This window comes from Nesoenas mayeri (genome assembly GCF_963082525.1).
Source record: "Nesoenas mayeri genome assembly, chromosome: Z".
Classification (NCBI taxonomy): domain Eukaryota; kingdom Metazoa; phylum Chordata; class Aves; order Columbiformes; family Columbidae; genus Nesoenas; species Nesoenas mayeri.
In genome coordinates this window covers 1,356,298-1,378,412 of record NC_137542.1, presented here as the reverse complement: position 1 = coordinate 1,378,412, position 22,115 = coordinate 1,356,298, and the positions used below count along the sequence as shown (strand labels likewise).

Genomic DNA, 22,115 nt, shown 5'->3' with positions numbered 1-22,115 from the left:
TGGAGACTCCACCACTGCCCTGGGCAGAGTTGTTCTCCACCTGTGAGGAGTTCAGCATGAAAAATTCCGGCAGAAATAGCCATTAAATGCACAGACAGATTTTCAAGCATGGCTACAAATCACATTTCAGGGAATTTTGTGTTTTTTAGGGCAGGTTTGAGTATTTGGCATTACTCTGCTGCTCCATATGCTGTGGTTCCTTCAGCCCACACCAGTGTCACCACTGGACATGTTGGAACCACTGGGACCATCCCCCGAGCTGGCTGACCCCTTGGGAAGAGCCACGTCCCCCAAAAATCAGCCTGAACATCATCAGGCACATTGCGAATCTGGATTTTCAGACCTCGAGAAATCTGAAGGGAGAAAAACCAGGTGAGCACCTCGAGCTCCTGTGCCAGAGGACCACGGAAAGGTGGCTGCATCACAGGGCACGGCTCCCGTGGAGGAAGGTTTGAAGATTTAAGAGGAACCCACCACTTCGCTGAAACTGTGTTCAGTGCGTTAATCGTCCAAGCTGCCAGAAATACATTTCTGATTTATTTTTAATTTGAATATATCTGGCCTTTGGTTCTTTTTATGCCTTTCTTTACTCGGTTGAAAAAGCCTTCAGTGCCCTGTATCTTCTTCTAGTGAAGGTACTCATAGACCATAATCATATCTCTTCTTGATCTTCCTTTTGATATGCTAAACACCTTCAGCTCCCTATACATTTCCTTGGAACACATCTCCTACAGCCCTCAAATGACTTTTTGTAACTTTTCTGATCCAGTGAAATTCTCCTGCATCCTTTTTATAGTGTGGAAGCCAGAACTATGTGTAGTATTTTATTATCAGCATGTCTAAGAGGTAAAAATCACCTCCCCTCTCTAGTTCTAACAGAACCTGGAATGTAAGACCGCGTTGGCACCCTGGTGAAATATCCTTGCTAATGAATGAATTACAAAGGTAGCGACATGACATAGAAGGCCTCTTAAAAGCCAGGTGGCCAGGCAAGGGAGAGGCAGCAGATAGCGAGATCATTTTCTCACATGACAAAATAAAGCATAAAAGAAGAATTGGCACAATCCTAAGTGATAGGGACAGAAAAGCACCACTTGGCTACAACCCAGGCAACTTAATTATCATCATGACTTGTTCAGGAAGACAGCCTTTTAACTCCACTGTGATCCAGGTCTATGCTGCTCCAAAGGATGCCAAGGAGAGGAAACTGTGCGATTCTGCAATTAGAACTGAGCTGGACACACATCAGAAGCAGCGAGGCATGAACTGCTACAATTTGTGAGACTCCCTATCCTTTATCAGCAGAGTACAATGTTCCAGTAAAACCCAGAAACAAACGGAGAGGGGAAATTCTGCAAAGCGCCGACAGAAAATGACATGGCTCCGAGAGACAGGACTGCAGTAACGTGAAGTTCTTGGGGGAATCAGAGCGTGGCGCTTTTAAGTGTAATGATAACGAGAAAGAAATAAAACAACAGACCCCACACGCTGCTTGGGCAGGCGGTGGATAGAGGTGATGGACTGAAAACCAGGGGAGCTCCCGAAGATGCTGGAGGTTGAAACTTGCTGACTAGGACAGTGATGGAGGGGATTACGGTGGGAGCTCGGGAGGCTGGAGAGGATGCCCGGGGGCTGAGGATGTACTGCAGAGCTCAGTGGGAACAGGGAAAGTGCTGCCAGCATTCCTGCAGCAAGACACAGACACAGAGCAGAGCCTGGCGCTGTGCGATAAGTCGGGCTTAGTGATGGAGATACCAGAGCTGCGTGAAACACAGGACAAACACACTGTTCACTGAGCGACGCCTGAACGTCAACAAGTGTTTATTGCTTCCTGAAAGAAACACAGCCCATGCCACAACATCCCGTTGATGGATTTTGAAATGACCAGTTAACAGTCTCCTATGCGTAGCTCTTCACAATAAAGCTACAGATTTACCTTTGAAATGGTGCAGACAGAAAAACAAAAAGTACTTGTGGATGTTTCGTGGTATGGTATTTCCTATGTTGTGCCCATGGCATGACCAGACATCAGAGCCATGCACTGTCAGTGTTGCCACCACTGCAATATTTTGCACCAAAATTAATACTTTCCCCTGCTAAACAGAATCATAGACTCACAGAATGGACTGGGTTGGAAAAGCCCTCAGAAATCATCCAGTCCAACCCTTGGTCAAACTCCAGTCCATTGACTAGATCATGGCACTAAGTGCCATGTCCAATCTCAGTTTAAAAACCTCCAGGGCCGGTGAGTCCAGCACCTCCCTGGGCAGCCATTCCAATGCCTGACCACTCTCTGCACAGAATTGCTTTCTCATCTCCAGCCTCAGTTTCCCCTGGCAGAGTTGAAGCCCATGGCCCCTTGTCCTATTGCTGATGCCTGGGAGAAGAGACCAGTCCCCACCTGGCTAGAACTGCCCTTCAGGTAGTTCTAGAGAGTGCTGAGCTCAGCTCTGAGCCTCCTCTTCTCCAGACTGAACAAGCCCAGCTCCCTCAGCCTCTCCCCGTAGGGCTTGTGCTCAAGTCCCTTCCCCAGTCTTGTTGCTCTTCTCTGGACCCTCCAGCACTTCAATCTCTTTCCTGAGCTGAGGGTTCCAGAACTGAACACAACACTCCAGGTGTGGCCTCCCCAATGCAGAGCACAGGGGAAGGATCACTGCCCTTGTCCTGCTGACCACGCTGGTTTGGATACAGTCTATTTTGAGACCAGTCTATTGCTTTGATGAATATAATGTCTTTGGTCCTATACAGTTCTCCATCACAAGCTGGTCCAAGCAACTTTGTAAGAGCTTTTGTATGGCTCCCACCTCTGCCTTCCAGAAATCCTCCATGCCATACTCCACCCCCTAACCAGGTCTTACACTCAATACCATGTTCCTCACATCTTGGCAGCCACTTTTCCTTCTGCTTTCCTCTTATTTTGCCATTCCCACATCATGCCATGGAGTATATTTCCACAGAGGGTCAGAAGAAGGATCTGTAAACACAACCTGGCCCACATGCAGCATTCTGTATTTCAGAATACATTGGGGAACACTATAAATTTTGCAACAGTACGTGACAATAACAACTGCCAGCAAGAATTGTAACTACTACGGTATCTTGTAAGAGAAAGTTACTGAAGATTTGGGAGCCAAAACTTAATGTTTTTTGGCTCTCTAGCAGAACAGTAGTGCTTCTGCACTAACAGAAGTTGAAACATGCAGAAACAGTACTAAATAAGGTGTAGAATACCCGAAGGCTGAATTTTGAGATGCAGTATTTACTTCTAATTCCCTCTGACAACAACCAGGAATGGAGACAGCTCAGCATATCTCAGTTTTTGTCAAGGGTAGGTCCACCAATAGCCTATTTTTAGATTTTAATGCTTCAGGTAAAATCTTCATTTTACGTAGAGAAATGCATCTGCAATAATTTAACTTTAGTGACCATGTATAATGAACGAACTATTATACACACAGGCTGTTGTGTGCTCGTCTATGTTTGCACAGAACTACTGTGTAACTCAGAGATGCATACAGTTCAAAACTCAAATTACAACAGTGTGTTGACTGTCATGTTTAAAGTTTGAAAAGAAGATATCCTTCCAAAGTTACTTCAACATACAGAAATTTTCTAACCACCACATGAAAGATAATATTTGGAAAACCACCAAAATAAAGCACAATTTGCAGTTCCAGAGGAACCCATTTTCTCTCTAGAGTTTTGCAAAATCGAGAAAACTTCAAGATTTGTCAGTTTCAAGATTAACACAGACTTTCACACCTACTATTCAAAACCTCTATCTTGGGCAGCAATATTTAAAAAGCAAAATTGCCAGTATTTTAACGTAAATCACAGCCATCACAACATTGAGGAAGAAACATTAGCAGTATATTTAGAATATTTAGTGTCCTTCACTCAACTTTATATATGTGTTGGAGTATCCATACACAGCTTTACAGCACCACTCGGTTCTGTCTGATAACATTCAGTCTCTCACAATGAAATTACATTGATTTCAGTGGGAAAAAAAGGAAAAAAAGTTATAAATATTTTATATAAAAATCCCACTTTAGTTTAGAGCTTTGGGCAGTGTATCCCTGTGCTTCAGATTAATAACGCAGCACCACAGGTTACATATTGCTTGTATTTACGTGCACCCCAAAAACCCTCCATGGCTTCATTACCACGAAAAAAACTAAATAAGGAAGACATAGCAGATTAAGTGTTGAAAACCTAAATACTTAATTTTCAATATTTTAGCTTTTGTATTTCATAACATCTATTACATGGTCTGTACCTGTAGACACATGCACACAAAGTTGATCTGAATCTCCATGACAATATCCAGAGAGATTATGGGTTATTTCAGTTTGCTACAGATAAAATTAATATGTAGCTTTAATTAATATACTATAAATAAGGTATTTTGTTCTTAATTTGCATCAGATGGGAAGAAGGAAGTAGCATGCATAAATACTGATGAAAATAGATATAGATTAAGTCAAAAGTAATTTCCTGGCACAAAATATCAGTAGAAGTCAATGTCATTTTAAAGATAAACACACATTTTTCATACCAATAAATAGTGCTATAAATTCTGCCGTACTGGATTGCAAATAATTTCAGCTGAATAAAACTGCATGACATGGGATTTACTTATCCTGTGTGTTCACAGAAACAACTTGTTCTCTGACAGCACTCATTCTTGGCAATTTATTGCAGCTGTCAGCAGCCAATTTGTTCAGATTACTGCTATGCATAAAGGTGTAAAAATCATGAGGATTTATTAGCTGATTATCGTAAAGGTGACAGTCAGGATCGCCTTCAAAAATGCAGATGATAAGAAAGTTAAATAGTTACACGAAGATTAAAATCATTTCACTTTCATTTTCATCTTAGTATTACCTCCATAAACTTACTCCAGTATATGTTTTTAATCACAGGAGTATATTGGCTCAATACGGAAGAGAAATTATTTACTCGTAGCAAAAAAATGTGAATACTAAATGTACTCAGACTGAAAAATATGCATACATACATACAACGACTAATACTGCTCATGCAAGTTTGCAAGCTTAATTGAACATGAGAAGGCCACCCCTATGGCTTTAGGTGATGTTGCTTTCCAAAAAAAGAACTTTGAGACCTCATGTCTTTGGTCCTGGAATGTTGGGTTTTTTAGGAAATGACATTCAGAAGAATGTCTGAATTTAATCTCCTGTATGATGAAGCTCAGTTCTAGTCAAGCCCAGTGGTTCCTCATAAAAATTTGTATATGATCAGAAATCTATTTTCCTTGAACCTTTCCTGTAAGATAATTCTCCAGGATTTTGAAATCCCCGAATAAACGTTGAAATGGTTCTAGGATTTCCGTTTTTTAGAGCATTATATGACAGAAGTTCGCAAGATGCCACATCCTTTACACTCTCACAGAGAACGTACACAACTGAAACTCAAATTACTTTCGTAAGCATGTTATGCTCAAAGTTAAGGATGGAAATCGATCAGCCAGCATCTCATTTCAGGAACCACCATACTGGACATGCCGGGGCACTGAGATGAAGACAGAGCTTTACTCTGGTTCTGTGACAGACGTATCTTGCTCCTTCTCTGAATTAGGATGCCGTGCTGTCACTCTTGACCTTTTAATACCTTCCTCCCTCTTAGAAGCCACCCCTTCCACTTCCATTCTCTTCCTATCATGCCCCCGCAAAGCTAGAATCTCACTTCCATGACTTCAGCCTTCTCAAACAGAGAACCACAGTAGAGTTTGGGTTGGGAAGGACCTTCAAAGCTCATCTAGTCCAACCTCTGCCACGAGCAGGGACATTTTCACCAGCTCAGGTTTCCCTTCATCTTCTTGCCCTCAAAACAGGACCACAAGCACTCGCAGTCTGACCATGTGTGTCATCACTGCCTTGTCACACTCCCAGCTTCCCCCTGGCCCTTGCCATGCTCCAGCCCAATGAGTATGGTGGTACCTGCAGGGCACACAGAAGTCTACGCTCCTGACTTCTCACTTCTTCCATTTCACCGAAGCGCAGCTGAGACAGAGTGTCATTCCAGGAGAAGTTATGACATTCTGCTCTGGAATAAAATCTGCAAGCTACAGAGCTCAGCGCAGCAGGAATATTCCAGTTCAAGCGAGCTTCCCGTGTTGTTTTCCACGAGGAACCTGGAGTTCCAGCTTTCAGTCTTCCACTCAACAACACTGTCCCCCCACAGCCAGCTCAGTTTGGAAGTGCTGAACCCCTTTTAGGGATGGCACTTTTCAAAGAGATCCCCTGGTGAAGAAGCTCGATGACACCTGTTTTGCATGGGAAATTCTGCTGACCTTCATGTGTGCTCTGCAACAGATGAATAAGGAGGACACAAAAAGCCAACACCACGGATGAGAGGTGAGAACTGCCCCTTAAACAACATTTTCCTTCTGTTTTCTCAGTTTGGTCTGCTGTTTCTCTCAATTGGGCATCTCCTTCAATCAAGTTTGGCTCCTCCTGAACCACACTTGGGGCAAGTAGGACATCTTCAAGAAATAACTGTTTTCCTTTGAATTTAATAAAAATATTCCTATATGACAAAAGAGCTGCTGCTGGAACACTACTCAAGAAAGTGGGAAGATCACAATAAAACAAAAAGGAATACTCTCTATGATGAGCAATGCTAGAATACTACCAGGAAATCTTTTGTTTCCCTCCCACAGCTCATTATCACTTTTCCTGGATCTTGGATCAAAACACCCGATTTATTGCATGTGCCTTCAGAGCCACAGAGACTTAGTCATGGAGTGTGACTCGCTGTGCTTTATAAAATTAACACACATTTAGCACAGCAAGTCTGTGGTGTCTGTACCAGAGTATTTACAGCCTTTAGAGGCAGCCTCAAAATGAGAAACTGGAAAGGGAGGTCAATGTAAAGTGGAGCTGTCAGGTATCGGTGATTTTTATCCACAGTGATTGGAAGAAAGCATTGGGGAGGGAGATTTATTAAGACCTATTTTTGCATTCAGATTGAGCTTGACAAATGACAAAGTTTTTCACGGGAATCCTCATGGAGAGGAATTTGTTTGCAGGTTGCATTATCCAGAGATAACGTACTGACAGAAGGTGAAGTGAGAGTCTGAAAGGACAAACTGAAGAGGGATTATATATACACTGACAGCAGAGAGGTCAAAACAACCAAGAGCAGCAAGATTTTGGGAAAAAACAAAACAAAACAAAACATTGACTTTCTTAAAATCAGTTATATGCTGCAGAAGCACTTTGTTCAAGGAGCATATTTTTTTGGTTTATACAAGAATTACGCCCATTTAGGAAAATCATTGAAACGAGGTTCTCCCACTGAGAAATGCTAAAGGCTTCACACATTCTTCTTGGAGACCAGGTTCCCATGCTATTATTTTTTTGAGGCCAAATAAAATGTAGAAATTATTCATTACTTGAATAATAGCATGCATTTTCTATAAAGAAATAGATGCACACTTAAGACGTACAACTTTTTTAGGTATCTGAAAAGCTACCTGAGCAGCTCATGTGTTTGAATTTACAATTTTTCTTCCTCTAATCTCTTCCTCTATCACATTCTTATTTAGATTGCACGTGCCTTGGAGCAAAAGTGGTGTCTTTTATTTTATGTAAGGCTCTTAAAAAGACTTTATAATTACTGGTACAAGTAACAACATAAGTGCTGCTTTGATGAGAGTGTTCTGAAAAATTACACATGAAAACTCTGAATCTCACCTTCTTTTGGATAAAAAGGTTGAAGTTAAGCAGAAAATAAGAATAATTTCCCAAGATGTATCACATTTTAAAGTAGAACTAAATGATTATGTTATTTCAGAAAAATAGCTATTGTTACCATCTGCCCCGACTGAAATCAAGTAAGTGAAAAAATACAACATAAAATCCAAATATAAGCATAACACTCAATCCATAGGGTTTCATCATGTAAAATAAAATGTTACTGTGTACACTTTTGAAAAAGTTTTGTCTGATAGTAAAGCTTTTTGTTTCCCACAGACTCTGTATGTATTCTGAGTTACCACAATTTACGGTATGAAATAAACACAGAATATTAACCAACTGATCTAACTTGGTAAAGAAAGCCACTACCCTAAATGGAACAAGGGAGAGGAAAAGGTTCATAGAAACATAACCACATTGACATCAAAAGTGTCTGTGAGAATTCCATTCCTGATTTTAATTACCAAAAAAAGTAATTCTACTAGTTTATAGCATCAATGTCCTAGTGAAAGCACCTACAACCAATATATTAGCAAACAATCAGAGTATATAGTATTGATAATAATTACTATTATTATGAATGCATGAATATCAATTAAAGCATGATGTGAACAAATATCTGAGCTTTCAAAATAGCACCAACTTTGCACAGTATCTGTAACAACAAGACAGTGTTTTCTCATTAGTTAAAAGCTAGTAGTAAAAAACATCAGCACCTTTCATCTTCCTACACAATAACACTGAGCACAACCACACAAATCTACACCATTTCTTGACCTCTTAAGACAGATCCCAATTATTCACTTCTCCTGAAAATGAATTAGGTGAATGATCTTATTTCTTTTCCCCAAAAGCTGTATGTAGTCCTTCAAGATTCTCATTTCATTTGCCAAACAGATTAAAACCCAAGGTACATAATTTTGGTCTTATGCGCCTATTAGAAGTCACAAGACCTATTTCTCCTCCAAGCCGGACGTTGCCAAATGGAACTTCCTGAACCTTCATTATTGCTCTAAATGCGGGATTTATATTTTGGAAAATCAAGTCTATCAATTGGTAAAAGCTGCCACCTACTGGTCACTAAAAATTATCTTACCCCATCAAAGTAAAGAATTACATCAATGCAGCCAACTGTACTGATACGTAAAAAGAAAAATTCCTCCCCTACCTTAAAAAAAAAAAAAAAAAGAAAATAAAAAAGAAAGAAAAAACAAAAAAGGCAAGAACAAATGGTCTCAAGAAGTAGTTTCAATGGCAAAGCTCATTTTAATCATCTGCTCTCATCCCTGGGGAACAAGAAGGCTGTAATTGCACAAACCTGCCAATAAAATCATCCCTTTTGCCAACATCTTTGTCCCACACGGTAATATCAATAATTCCACCTCGTTCTTCATAGAGATGAAAGTCAAACTGCTCTCTCCACTGAGGATTCAAAGTTTTTGGCACAATCTGAAAGGAGAGCAAAAAGAAAGTCATATTGCATTGCGTAGGCATATGCATTCTTCAACTATAAATCTGATCATTAGAGTCTGTTCAGAAAGTTTTTTTCCTTTGCAGTATGAGCATCTTAGGTGGTGGGAATCAAAAAATAGTAATTAGAAAATACTGCTGGCCAGTTCCCTCATGCCCCTCTGACACAACAGCAACCTCCAAAATCCTGCAACCTGTCACCTTCAAAAGATTCCTGAACAAAGGATTTATCCTGGGAATGGATCCATTTTTCTGTAGAATAATTATGGCCTCTCTTACGTGTCAGTTTGCTGCAAAGGTATGAATCTGAGCCTAACAGAAAACAAAGCACCTGCAATGACAAGGAGATGTTGACTGTATGTATTTGAACAGAAACAATTTTATCACCTTCTCTTTCCCCAGATGCAGTAATACTGGGAGAATGATGATACTACGGTTTACTTTTTATGCAATACTCTTCTCTTTCAAAATTGTGTTTTACTTCCTTTCCTTTGCAACTCAGATCAAAGTCGCTTTCTCAGTCATTTTCAGTATAGTTACTTCTGACAAAAGAAGTAACTTCAATGGAATCCAGTCCATGTACTTCTGACCACTCTCTGCAGAAGGGAGAGATTGCAGATTTTTCTGTCCTAATGCAATAGCAGTAGTCACAGTAGTCACAGTAGTCACCTCTGTCCTGAGCGACAATGGAAACTATCTGGTACCTTCCCTAAGTAGCAATTGCTCCTTTCTACATCTACCAGTTCCACTGGCTTGAAAAAAGAACCACATACACACACACACAAAAAAAACCAACAAAAAAACCCAAACCAAACTAAAAACAAACAAAAAAACCCAGAAAAATCAAAGAGGATTAAAAATGCTATGAAAATTTTTAAGAATGCTAAGCAAGTCTCCACAATAATTTTGTGCTTGAACAAATGTTTCTGCCTCCTAAGGTCATGCAAGTAACATGAGATAGGACAAGAGGAAATGGTCTCAAGTTGCTCCAGGGCAGGTTTGAATTGGATATTAGGAACAATTTCTTCCCCAAAGGGCTGTGGGGCATTGGAACAGGCTGCCCAGGGCAGTGCTGGAGTCACCATCCCTGGAGGGGTTTAAAAGTCATTAAGATGAGGTTCTTAGGAACACGGGTTAGTGCTGGAGTCAGGTTATGGTTGGACTCTATGATCCTGAGGGTCTCTTCCAACTCTAATGATTCTACATATAAAAATCTTTAATGACACTTGCTGAGGCAAGTGAGAATAAAAGCATGACATTGATTTGAGGATAAGACCCTGCAAAAGATCCAAGAAGCTGCCTGAAAGACGTACAAAGGTGGGATCCACTTGTCAAAATTATGCCAGATCTTCCCCCTACCAAGAATGACCCATAATGGGAAAAAAACCCCAATACAGTCTGTATGGAAAAATCAGGTGTGTCTCTCAACTACCCCTCATTTTCCAGTGCTACATTCTCCACCCTCTAGTCTTATTTTTACATATAACAAAATAAGAAAAAACATCTAAACAAAGCTCCATGTGCCTTGGCAGCTATTTAATACAAAATAAATCTCCATCACTACTGGAATAAGTCATGCAAGCCAAAAACAGGAACAAAATATTTTGAATGCAGCCATTTAGGTCACAGCTAAAATTACCTTGCTCTTGTACTTCTGGTGCCCCAACCGGAACTTCACATAAGGATCACTGAGTCCATTTGCATCCATCGCCTTTAGTTCACGACCTTCTATTAGGGTTACGCTGACAATCCCTCTCCATAGCTGAGATTTTCTGTGCAGGTCTGAGAGACGTAAGCTCTGGGTCTGAGATGTTAGGGAAATAAAAACATAGATTTCAGTTAAAACAATTCTAAAAACTTCCCCTTGCATTTTAACGTTCAACATCATACAGCTATGAATGGAAAACAACCATGTTAAGCCATTTTGAAGTTATTTGACAGTACATATGCAAACTATATTACAAAGAATTATTTGAGAGAAACAAAACAGTGACAAATATGCAAGTAGTGTCATATACTGCTTCTGCAGAAGCAAGCAGAACAAATGCCACTTAAGGAAATGTTCAGAAAAAGAGTGGTTTTTTCCTGATTGACTTCTCTCTGTGCTAATAGAACTAATAACATTAGAAATGGATGTCACAAAGTCTCTTCTATTAGTAGCGTATGATTGAATGAACTTAAACAAACACTAAAACATAAAAAACAGTGAAAAAAAATGAAACTTCCATTCAAACAAAATAAAGCCACCATGAGGTGTATGGACCAAGAAAAAATAAGTCAATAAACTCTCATGCACATGACAACTATCTCAGCCTATAAATGATGTAGTATTCCCAGAAACAGCAAGGAAAACTGAGTTAAATACCAACACTTCAGTTCAAGAGTTTCAGAACAAGACGTTGCGGTGCTTCTGATGGGAACTGTGCAGACACTTGTGGATGGTGAACCTTCAGCCGCAGATTTTGGGGGTTAAAATAAAATTCACATGCACCCAAATAAACCAGATGGCCACAGCATCCATCAGTGAACTTCTCCAAGAGTGGGAGAGTGGGACGTAAGATCAGCTCCGGTTTGCTCTGAGCTACAGGGATACAAGGCACCAGACTGGGAAGATCACCTGGGCACCCCGAAGCGGGCAAACACATCCCAGGAGGAGCAAGGTCACCAAAGGCTCTCACTTTTATCCCAAAATTGCATTAGTTCAAGGTTATTGTGTCTAAAATCAGAACACTATGTACCTAAACAGTATTTAAACTCACAGATTATTCTTCCTAGGAATCAAAAAAAAAATAAAATATGCAAGTCTACATGTATACTCAGCTATAAAGATATCAAATATATGCATTTTATTTATCATGCAACATAGTTTCAGCAACAAGGCTCTGTAGGCTCAGCAGTCCGTCATACACAAAGAGTTTCGTGTTGGTTTCATCATTTTGAACCCCTGGTACCTCTGTTAGAGGCTTTCCATGCAAATTTGGTTTGAATCTTTCAGTTACAGCTATGCAAGTGGGGCAGGAATTTTACTTTATTACCCAGAGAAGATTACAGAAAGCGCACTGTGGTAAAATCACTGGGGTATAATCTGGATGCACCCAGAGAGAAGAGTTATACACAAGGACTGTGGCCACTGAGGTTGGAACAAACACAAACAACATGCTTTTAGTGGTATTTCAGATATCATATTGGTATGTATTTATATTTTCTAATGGCTATTCATTCCAAGTAGTACAGTTACTGGAAAAATATTTCACTAAATTTATTAAAGATTCCTCTTCCTGAACTGAAGGATTTAACTGCCGAGAGATTTCCCACAAATGTATTGTTTCTCTGAAGGCAACCAAGGAACTGTGGACTGAAAGTATAATAACCTTTAACTTAACTTGTGTCATGAGCAGCAGTGGGACATCAGAAAGCAGAAACTCTACAAAAATTAAGGCACAAGTGGGAAACACAGTTGCCAGAAGAGATTTTATTTACAAGATGGGAACATTATTAAATTCAATAAATATTTTCTTGGCAGAAATACCTCTTATTTGTGGGTATACAATCAACATTGCAAAGACTTGTGAAGAATCGGTAGGTGTTTGGGTTTTTTTCTTCTTCCAGTTTCTTAGAAAGTTCAGAGCAAAACACTGAATAGTAAATAACTAAAACTGACTCTGCCCTGAAACATAAGGTGATAATAAAGAAAGAAGAGACAAGGCACAGTTAGGAAGGTATTTCATACTGCGATAGAAGCAGTGTTGACAAATAATACACAATTGTTGGGGTTGTGTTTAGGAGTTGAATGGGAATCCAAACAATTTTCAGGATTCTATCATGGAAAGTAAGCATGACTTTGCATTCAGAGCTCTTTCAAAGTCAAGCTTAAGCACAACTGCACAGCTCTCCACTAATCACAAATGAGACAGTGAATCATTTAGAGAGTATACTTGATCTAAATTCCACATTTTCAACAGCTCTTCAAATAATTTGCTGCATTAGAGCAGCTGCCACCACATAAAACACGTTGATTTTTTTATGACCAGTAGGGAGTTTCACCAATGTGGGTAATTTATATACAAGGTGGCAAGATCTGAACAACGAAGCTCAGAGCACAAAGTGACAAATGGGTTGGACAGGAGTTTACAAGAGCCGGGTAGAAACCCTGGAAACATGAATATTTGCTGGGGAAAGCCCTTTTTGGCCAGATCTCACCGCTATGACACACAGGACACTTTGGCATGTTGACCAACAGTGAAACCACTTTTTTCTTGTTTCCAAGTGAGATTGAACAGCATCTGAACTGACATCTAAAACAAACTTTTCTTCCAGTCTAAGTCATCCTTATCCTTGGAAATTACAGACACTGACAGAATCTCTAATTTCATAAACCTTTCTTGGAGGAAGCAAAATAAATAAGAATGTTTAGATTTCAAGTCAAGCTTGACAAAAAAATAATAGATGGAATAATAAGACTGATTTCAGATTTTAGAGTTCTTCCCTCATGAATTTAATTTCATAGTGCGATACGGGTGCATCATTTTTTAGGTACATTTTTAGATATTTAAGCAAACTTCTGCAATCCAGCCCACAGCAAGTTAGTTACAAAGCCAGAAGGGAAATGAGGGCAAAACAAATAAATGAACACAGATGTTTCCAAATTTCTCCTATGAAGGGATATTTCCGAAGACGAATTCTTAAGTAACGAATTTCAGTCAGAAAGCAGGTAATGTGTCTGTCTTCATCCTTCCGCCCCAAACAAACAAATACAGGAAGAAACTGCTTTTGATTTCTTTGGGAATAGGTGGAAAGTTATATATTTCGCAATATTCTGTCTGAAATTGGCCATACTGTCTTTATAATGCCACAATTTGCGAAGAATCAAGGTCAAGATCTCAGGCCGCAACCAATGGTCATTAACATATGATTATTATTCATATTCTTGTGAATTTATATGCATGCATAGAGATTCCCACTTGTCATGTTCTAAACTAAATGAAATGGAAAAGGGAGCGGGAACCCAAAGAAGTTGCATCCTCCATATTATGAAGCTTTCTCTCTCTCTTTTCTTAAAAGGAAATTAAAATTAGACTTCTGAAAAGGAGTTTTTCATGTCAAAGGACACTCAAAGCTGCCTGTAAAAGAAAAAATCCCATTTTTTTCACATCCGTACACTGCTTTAATGCTTCTAATATAAACAGCATGCGAAACTGACATTTTCTTATATGATAAAACAAGCTTTCATTTGTGTTTCACCTATTCTGTCTTCATGTGGAGTACTGGGAAGGCTAGTGATGCCGACAGTGGAAGATCTTCTGACACAGATGTGTTTCCTCTGTTAGATATGATTTATGTAGTTAGCCCAATAAAATGTCAAAGCTAAAAGATGGTCTTACAACATATTACTGGGTAGCATTGCTGGATGGGGAAACAACTAGGCTTAGCCAGAATCTGAGAGTTGCCCCAGGTTCATCAAGACCTTGTTCTTGATGAGTGTATTAATTGCCACAGCTTTACTGTTTCTTTCTTGAAAAGAAGAGATGTCTTTACTAAGTGCTTTTGAAAATTCTGTAAGTGTTTATCTTTGGGTATCCAAGTGACCTTTGAAACTCTAGCCCACAATGAGTTGGAGAAACCCCATGATCTGTCATTACCTCTTCAAATGCAGCTATATGTCCTGCAGAGGAACCTCTATCCAAAAAATTACTTTGGCTTGGATGCTTTAAATTAAATTCCAATCAAGAAATTAGTGAAAGAATGTAGGAAGGAATGATACTCCTCTCCGTTGCTGATCGGAGGACAGATACACAAATACAGCAAAGTGAATCAAAGCTAGTGTTGCAAATGACTGCAGGAAACTCAAGTAAACGTATTTCTCCTCCCCCAGTTTCCAGGATGCTTGCACAAAACTTTTAAAATACAGATGGAGAATGTCAATAGATATAGCTGCTACTTCTATGGACCCTGACCATATGATGAAAAGATGGACAGACAGTCACAGGGATTCACAACAGTTCACCAGAAACTACGCAAAGGATAACACCTTGCAGAAGTCACCAATACGTACACAATGAGCAACAAAAATGCCTTCAATGGGATCATGATGATTTATTTTTAATGTTTGCTCATTGCGACTAAGCAAATTTTGTAGATAGGCTACTACTGATAATGAAATATGAGAAGACGAAAGAGCATTTACCTTCACTTTCAGTCAACTATATTTTATATTTTAGGATATTTTATTTCTGGGTGAAGCTAATCTAAGTTTCTGTAGTTGAGAAACTTACACCCTATACACTTGTTGTGTTTTCAATATGACTGCCATGTCAAATCTGGTATAGGACGTTTGCTCTAACAACTTGATATTATTAGTGTAGGAGCAATCTACAACATTTGTAATAAGAGTTGATACTTTTGCATCATTTCACGCTTTTTTGGTGGTTTGCTAAATGCAGCAATTGTACATTCTACTTCAGCACACTTGCTGGCACCAGATGAGGTGTAACATGATGAAGGTTGTGACTCTATTAAGCACTCGCCATGACTTAGATTTTCTGGAAAAGGGCAGAAATATTGATATATGTATATACGAGAGAATGGAGTGCTGGCAGGAGTTGTCACAGAGGCTGTGTCAGTGCAATCCCCGTCTTCACCATCATCTTCCTCTTGGGAAGTGAATGGGTCTCCTGAAGATGTTGTCACCACCCAGGGTGACCAGTGGCACCACAACCTCAGCGCTGACGTGAATGTGACACACAGGGGACAGTGGCCACCAAGACCTGATAGAACCTTCTGGTGTTTCCAGAAAACAGCCCCACACTAAAATGCTGCTCTGACTGCTAAACCTCTCAGCTGTTATCACGCACATACAAGTAATGCAAATATAAGCCTCACCAAATATTTGCATAATTTTTCTAACCAGATGTCTAACAAACAATTGTATCTATTCTGACATTTTTTACCTCTATTCCATTATTTAGCAGCTTTCCATCAAGCACTATTTACAGCTGATAAGCTGACATCTAGAGCCTCATGGCTTACAAAAGCAAATATTTTCTCAGTCTTAAAAAGATTCTGCTTAAAAACCCAAACCAAATAATTCTACCTTCTATTCTGAAGTTCCACACAGTTTTGGTTGAAAGATGGAACTGTTTGCAAATTCTTTCAATTAAGAACTACCCCACAACTCTACACTTCTGCTGGTCTTTGCAATCCTTAGACCATGATTTGCTATTTCTAATTTTATTCTCTACTCGAGGCATCTGATTCCAGAGTACAGGCATTTGTTTCAATTTTAAAACAGCAAAAAATGCTTCATTAAAATTTTGATATTAGGAATAGACAAAACAGGAGAGCCACACGAGATATTTTGAGTTGGGCATAAAAGCATCAGTTAATGAGGCCATGGTTTTCAGCACTTTAGCTTGTGTAACTGGAACAAACTTATTTTTAGAAAAACTTCTAAAATAAATTTTAAAACAGTAATTAGTAGCTGAAAGCATTACATTTTGCAATTCTTCTGTCTTTAAAATATTCATAAATTGCATTTTTCCTTTTGAAAGTATATGCAAAAAATTCCAAAGCTCAATTATAAAAAACAGTTATCTAAACTCAAATTAAAATCACTTTAATTCACTTGATTTAGGCAGTAAATAAACTCTTTAATCACCAAATATAATTAATCAGAAGGAGCTTCTCAGCTGTAACTTTGGGATGATAATGTAATTTTAGCCTTAGTTTATACATGACCTGTTGCAACCCAGAATAATGTGTCATCATTTCTGGGAAGAAATTGGTTCCAATTGATCAAAGTCATGTTGAAACAGCTCATCATGTATTAATAGTACAAATTAAAATTAATGTTACGTTTTAGTTTATTCTAGTATTCCCAGTCCTAAACTTGTCGTTGATAATAGGACGCACAATAGAAGGTGTAAAACAGAAGGTGACATCTTATGTTTTCCTCCAGATTTTACTGGAATACGGTGACTTTGTAGGTCTTAGCAAATAGTTATTAAATAACTTTCCCCCTACTGTGTTTGGCTAGAGATGCCAAATCACTTGTTCCCCTGCTTGTCCTTAAGTTAAAGCACTCAAAGGGTTTTTCTGATGTTTTCTTAATGTAGTCACTTTAATGTGATCATGTTTGATTTCAGTTTGATGACAATTGTCCCACAGATGTGAAAAGGGCAAGAGCAGACATTCGAATGAAAATAATTTTCAGTGAAATGAACCACATTTCTGACAGAGCTCTTTCTCAGTATGCTTTTGTTAAAAGGTACTGTTGTCATTAAAATACCTTTGTTTCAATAGTTACACAGGAAAACGTGAGCTAATCTTATTTCTTCATATAGAAATAGTGAATAAAGTCAGTAAGTATATTAATTAGTTCTCCAGGAGTGCAGGAGTACCCAGATAGAGATGGTGAATGGGGCTGCATCTAGCAGGCATCCAGTCACTAGTGGTGTCCCCCAGGGGTCAGTGTTGGGTCCAGTCCTGTTTAACATCTTTGTTGATGATTTAGATGAGGGGCTTGAGACCATCATCAGCAAATTTGCTGATGACATCAAGTTGGGAGGGAGTGTGGAGCTGCTGGAAGGCAGGAGGCTCTGCAGAGGGATCTGGATAGACTGGAACAATGGGCTGATTCCAATGGGATGAAGTTCAACAAGGGCAAGTGCCGGGTGCTGCACTTCGGTCACAACAACCCCCTGCAGCTCCAGGATGGGCGCAGAGTGGCTGGAGAGCAGCCAGGCAGAAAGGGACCTGGGGGACTAATGGACAGGAAGCTCAACAGGAGCCAACAGTGTGCCCAGGTGGCCAAGAAGGCCAATGGTGTCCTGTCCTGTATCCAAACCAGCGTGGTCAGCAGGACAAGGGCAGTGACCCTTCCCCTGTGCTCTGCATTGGGGAGGCCACACCTGGAGTGTTGTGTTCAGTTCTGGAACCCTCAGCTCAGGAAAGAAATTGAAGTGCTGGAGGGTCCAGAGAAGAGCAACAAGACTGGGGAAGGGACTGGAACACAAGCCCTATGGGGAGAGGCTGAGGGAGCTGGGCTTGTTTAGTCTGGAGAAGAGGAGGCTCAGAGCTGAGCTCAGCACTCTCTAGAACTACCTGAAGGGAAGTTCTAGCCAGGTGGGGATTGGGCTCTTCTCCCAGGCATCAGCAATAGGACAAGGGGCCATGGGCTTCAGCTCTGCCAGGGGAAATTGAGGCTGGAGATGAGAAAGCAATTCTGTGCAGAGAGTGGTCAGGCATTGGAATGGCTGCCCAGGGAGGTGCTGGACTCACCGTCCTGGAGGTTTTTAAACTGAGATTGGACTGGTCTGACTGGATTGGATTGGTCCATCTAGTCAATGGACTGGAGTTGGACCAAGGGTTGAACTGGATGATCTCTGAGGGCTTTTCCAACCCAGTCGATTCTATGAGTCTGTGATTCTGTGATTTGTTGAAATAAACAATTTATATGAGATAGCACCTCACTCATCCTCTGGCTGCACTGGTCAAAAATTTTCAAGATAACTTACCATCAGGAAATGCTGTTCAGAGAAAATCAAACCTCTCTGTGAGAACATGACAATTTCATCAGAACTTTTTTTAAAAAATGAGGAAGATGAAGAACTTGGTCAATCAGTATTACGGCTTTTGGTTACCCATCTTCCCCACAAGTATCTACAGGATCATTAATCTAACACAGCAGATACCAGGGTTATGGTCCAGCTCTCCAACCAGGAGGACAATGGTTGCCTACAGAGCAACAGATGCAATTAATACTAGACAGAGCTTGATTGCTCCCATACTCCTCTTTGGTAAAGTAAGAAGAAAGGGAAGATGTTGACAACTGATCAAACCAGCCTTAATTTCCAAACGTTTTCTGCCCTGGAAAGCTTAGAAAATGATGACTCAGGTGCTGTGCCTTCCTCTCAATTATTGTGTTAAAACCCGACATTTGCTGCCTTGATTGGCGCAATGTATGTGCCCTATATAAACCACCAGAACTTTTTAGCAGGTATCGGACCTCAGTGCTCTCATTTTAGACTGTTTGCTTCATTGTCCTGCAGGACTATGAACACAATGATGCTTACAAAGGTTCTTGGATGAAACCAGAATACATTTTCCTGTCATGTTTCTCTGCGAATGGCCAGTAAATCTGCATTGTTTGGAAACTGTTTGTTACGGCAGAAGTGGGGCTCAACCCACCAGGCTTAACTTCTCCCACTATTCATTCTGACCCATTTTCTGCTGACAGTAGAACTTCACTACGAATACTACTGGTGTTGTTCCCTCTTATGTGCTTCTAATTGTTATTATTTGAGCACCCAAAACTTCCCTCTGAATGACATATATGTACACACACACACATATATATTTCAAAGGATCATTTTTTTCAGACTTACTCTAAAATGTGTGTATAAATTGTGCTGAAATCGCTGTGATAAAACATATTCATCTATGTTGTGGGAAGAGATTAGCTTAATTTGCACCATGGGAGATACTGCTAGACACCAGGAAAAAAACAACAACAAAACAACAAAACAGCCTTTAATGGAAATGGTAGTTAAGCACTGGAACCATCTCTCTGGGGAGGTTGTAGAATATCCATCACTGCAAATTTTTAACGACAGGTTAAAACAAACACCTGCCAAACACAATTTAGCTGCCATTGTTTCCACTTTAGGGCAGGAAGACAAGTTTTTCAGGCTGTTAATCCTATTTTCTGTCTTTTTCACACCTATACTGTGCACAGGTACATTTTTAAATATCCCAGACACCTGAAATCCTGGGACTGATGTTTGGTGTGCCCATCAACGCTACCTGCCTTGCCATCAGCCTCACCTTCCAGACACATTCCTGTTATCTCCTGAAATTCATTATCTTATATTCTTTCACCTCCATTTGTCCCACTCAGCACAGGGAGGAAAAGGTTTCAAAGCGAGCTCTGCCTGCATTACCCTCGATGCAAAAGAAAGTTCTGCCCGCTCTATATAAAATGAAATGTTGTTTGAGAGACGGTATCCAAGTAAAGGCTTCTGCTCAAGATAATGCAAAAAGTTAATTGTCAAATGCAGAGAGAATTACTTAACAACTCAACAAACAAACAAAACCAAACAACAGTTGTGCTTTTTTTTATTCTTTAATGTATGTAGGCTCTTGCCTCCCTCATTTCCACCTGTAATCAAGGGAAAGTTTTGATTTTCACTGGAAAATACATTTTTCAGTGCTGAATTATAGTTGCGGTTTCATTGACCCCAGCTTTAGTATTTATGATTTTGATTTTGAAGTTAAACACCACTTCACATTAAAAAGTACTAGAAGCAGTAAGATTTTCATCTTTTAAAAATGATAGTAGCAAAGGCACAGCAAAACAATGGAATTTCACCATTAGAAGCTAGGAGAAGAATGAAAAGGAAGCACTTAATTCAATAGAAAATGATTTTTGCATGAGAAAATTGGTGCATTTAAATCTCTTCTTTACTTTGCTATCAGCTTTAGATTTAATAATGCTACAGAAAATTTTAAGGGTTTTTTTTTTTTAGAATTATTTTTGGCAGCATTGCACTGAGCAAAAACAGCGAGGAGAAAGAGAGCAACGCATGCATTTCTAACTCAGTTTCATGCTGCCAACATTTTAATAGGCAGCCTTCCCATACCCTTTCCTCAGCTATTGATTAGGTCTCTGTGCTGCAGAGAATTAGCAAGAAGTCAGAACTGATTTTATTGTTGTTGTTTTCATAACCAGAGTGAAAAAGAGAAAACAACGCTTGCCAATTTGTCCATGCCGGCTCGTGCTGGAAATGGCAAAGCTTTATTTCTCATCATAGTTTGCACCTCAAGGATTTTGTAAGGGGAATCTCTTCAGCAACTAGCACTATTTATCTCACTGTCGTAGGCAGTGCTCGCTATTAGTTAGTAAGTTGATCACTATTAGTAATAAACTATGTCACCTGCAGGCTTGGGCTTTTCTGTGCTCCTTTTATACCCGGACTGCAAGAACTGTTTTACCAAATTAGAATTGGTAGCCAGACAGTTTAGAAAGTGGGAGAGAAGCAGGTAGTTTGTTTCTCTCAACCCAAAGAATGAGATACATCAGGAAAGTCTGCAGAAGAATTAATGCAAAGAGAAAACAGTGGTGGATGCCGAGAACCACAAGAGCAGAACAGGTCAGGTCCACAGGCAGAAAGGCACTTTGCACAGGTCAAAGTTTTTCCAATGGCTTTTTAAAAAGAAAAATAAGGCTAAAAAAATATCCTTTATTTGGTTTAAACAAGTGACTGACTGTTCAGACCCCACAAGTGCTGTCTTTTTGCTGCATGGGTTGCCTGCTAACACACAGAATATCTAACAAATTGAACTCCAAAGCACAGGAATGGAGGCATGGGCACACGGAGGTTATTGAGCAAAGAACCTGGACTATAAAAAAGTGAAAGAAACTTGGAATAATCCCCTTGCATCTTTACTTGAGGTGTGATGGATCTTAGTGCAGAGGTGGTGGTGGTAGAAATGGAGCTGCTTCCCCTCCTGGACCATGCAGCAAACAGCTCATCTGTGAGCTCATCATCACCGGTTTGCTTTAATTAAACACCCATTTTGAAATCAAATGCAAATTGTAATTTCCCATAAGAAGGTGTTTTTTGATTTGTTTTGCATTAGTTAGTTAGTTTGTTTCTTTGTTTGTTTTTAAATAGCCCACGGGGAGTCTCCTGCCACTGAGGACAGGAGGCTTGAGTTTTCTCTTCAAAGAACAAGGACATAAACACTCTGACTTCAAAATTGCTTGAATTTGAGCTTGAATTTGAAACGTTCAGTGAAAGATGAGTATTCCCTCTAACCCAGACAGCACAAGCAGTGATCTGGCTCCCAAGAATTTTGATGAAGAGTGTGTCTGGCATAAAACAAACATGACAGGGAAAAATAAAAACAGCAACAGAAGAAAAA

The 22,115-nt window shown here is 39.8% G+C and overlaps 1 protein-coding gene across 1 annotated transcript in view; it reads right to left on the bottom strand.

Moving 5' to 3' along the window:
* The window catches only part of MCTP1 (multiple C2 and transmembrane domain containing 1), a 273,536-nt gene that overhangs the window by 117,718 nt on the left and 133,703 nt on the right, over positions 1-22,115 (bottom strand). Inside the window, exons 7-8 of the mRNA XM_080362212.1 lie at positions 10,834-11,044; positions 9,043-9,173 (exon numbers count right to left, since the gene is read on the bottom strand). Of these exons, the coding sequence (XP_080218338.1) occupies positions 9,043-9,173; positions 10,834-11,044 (342 nt within the window). The remainder of the gene's footprint in view (positions 1-9,042; positions 9,174-10,833; positions 11,045-22,115) is intronic.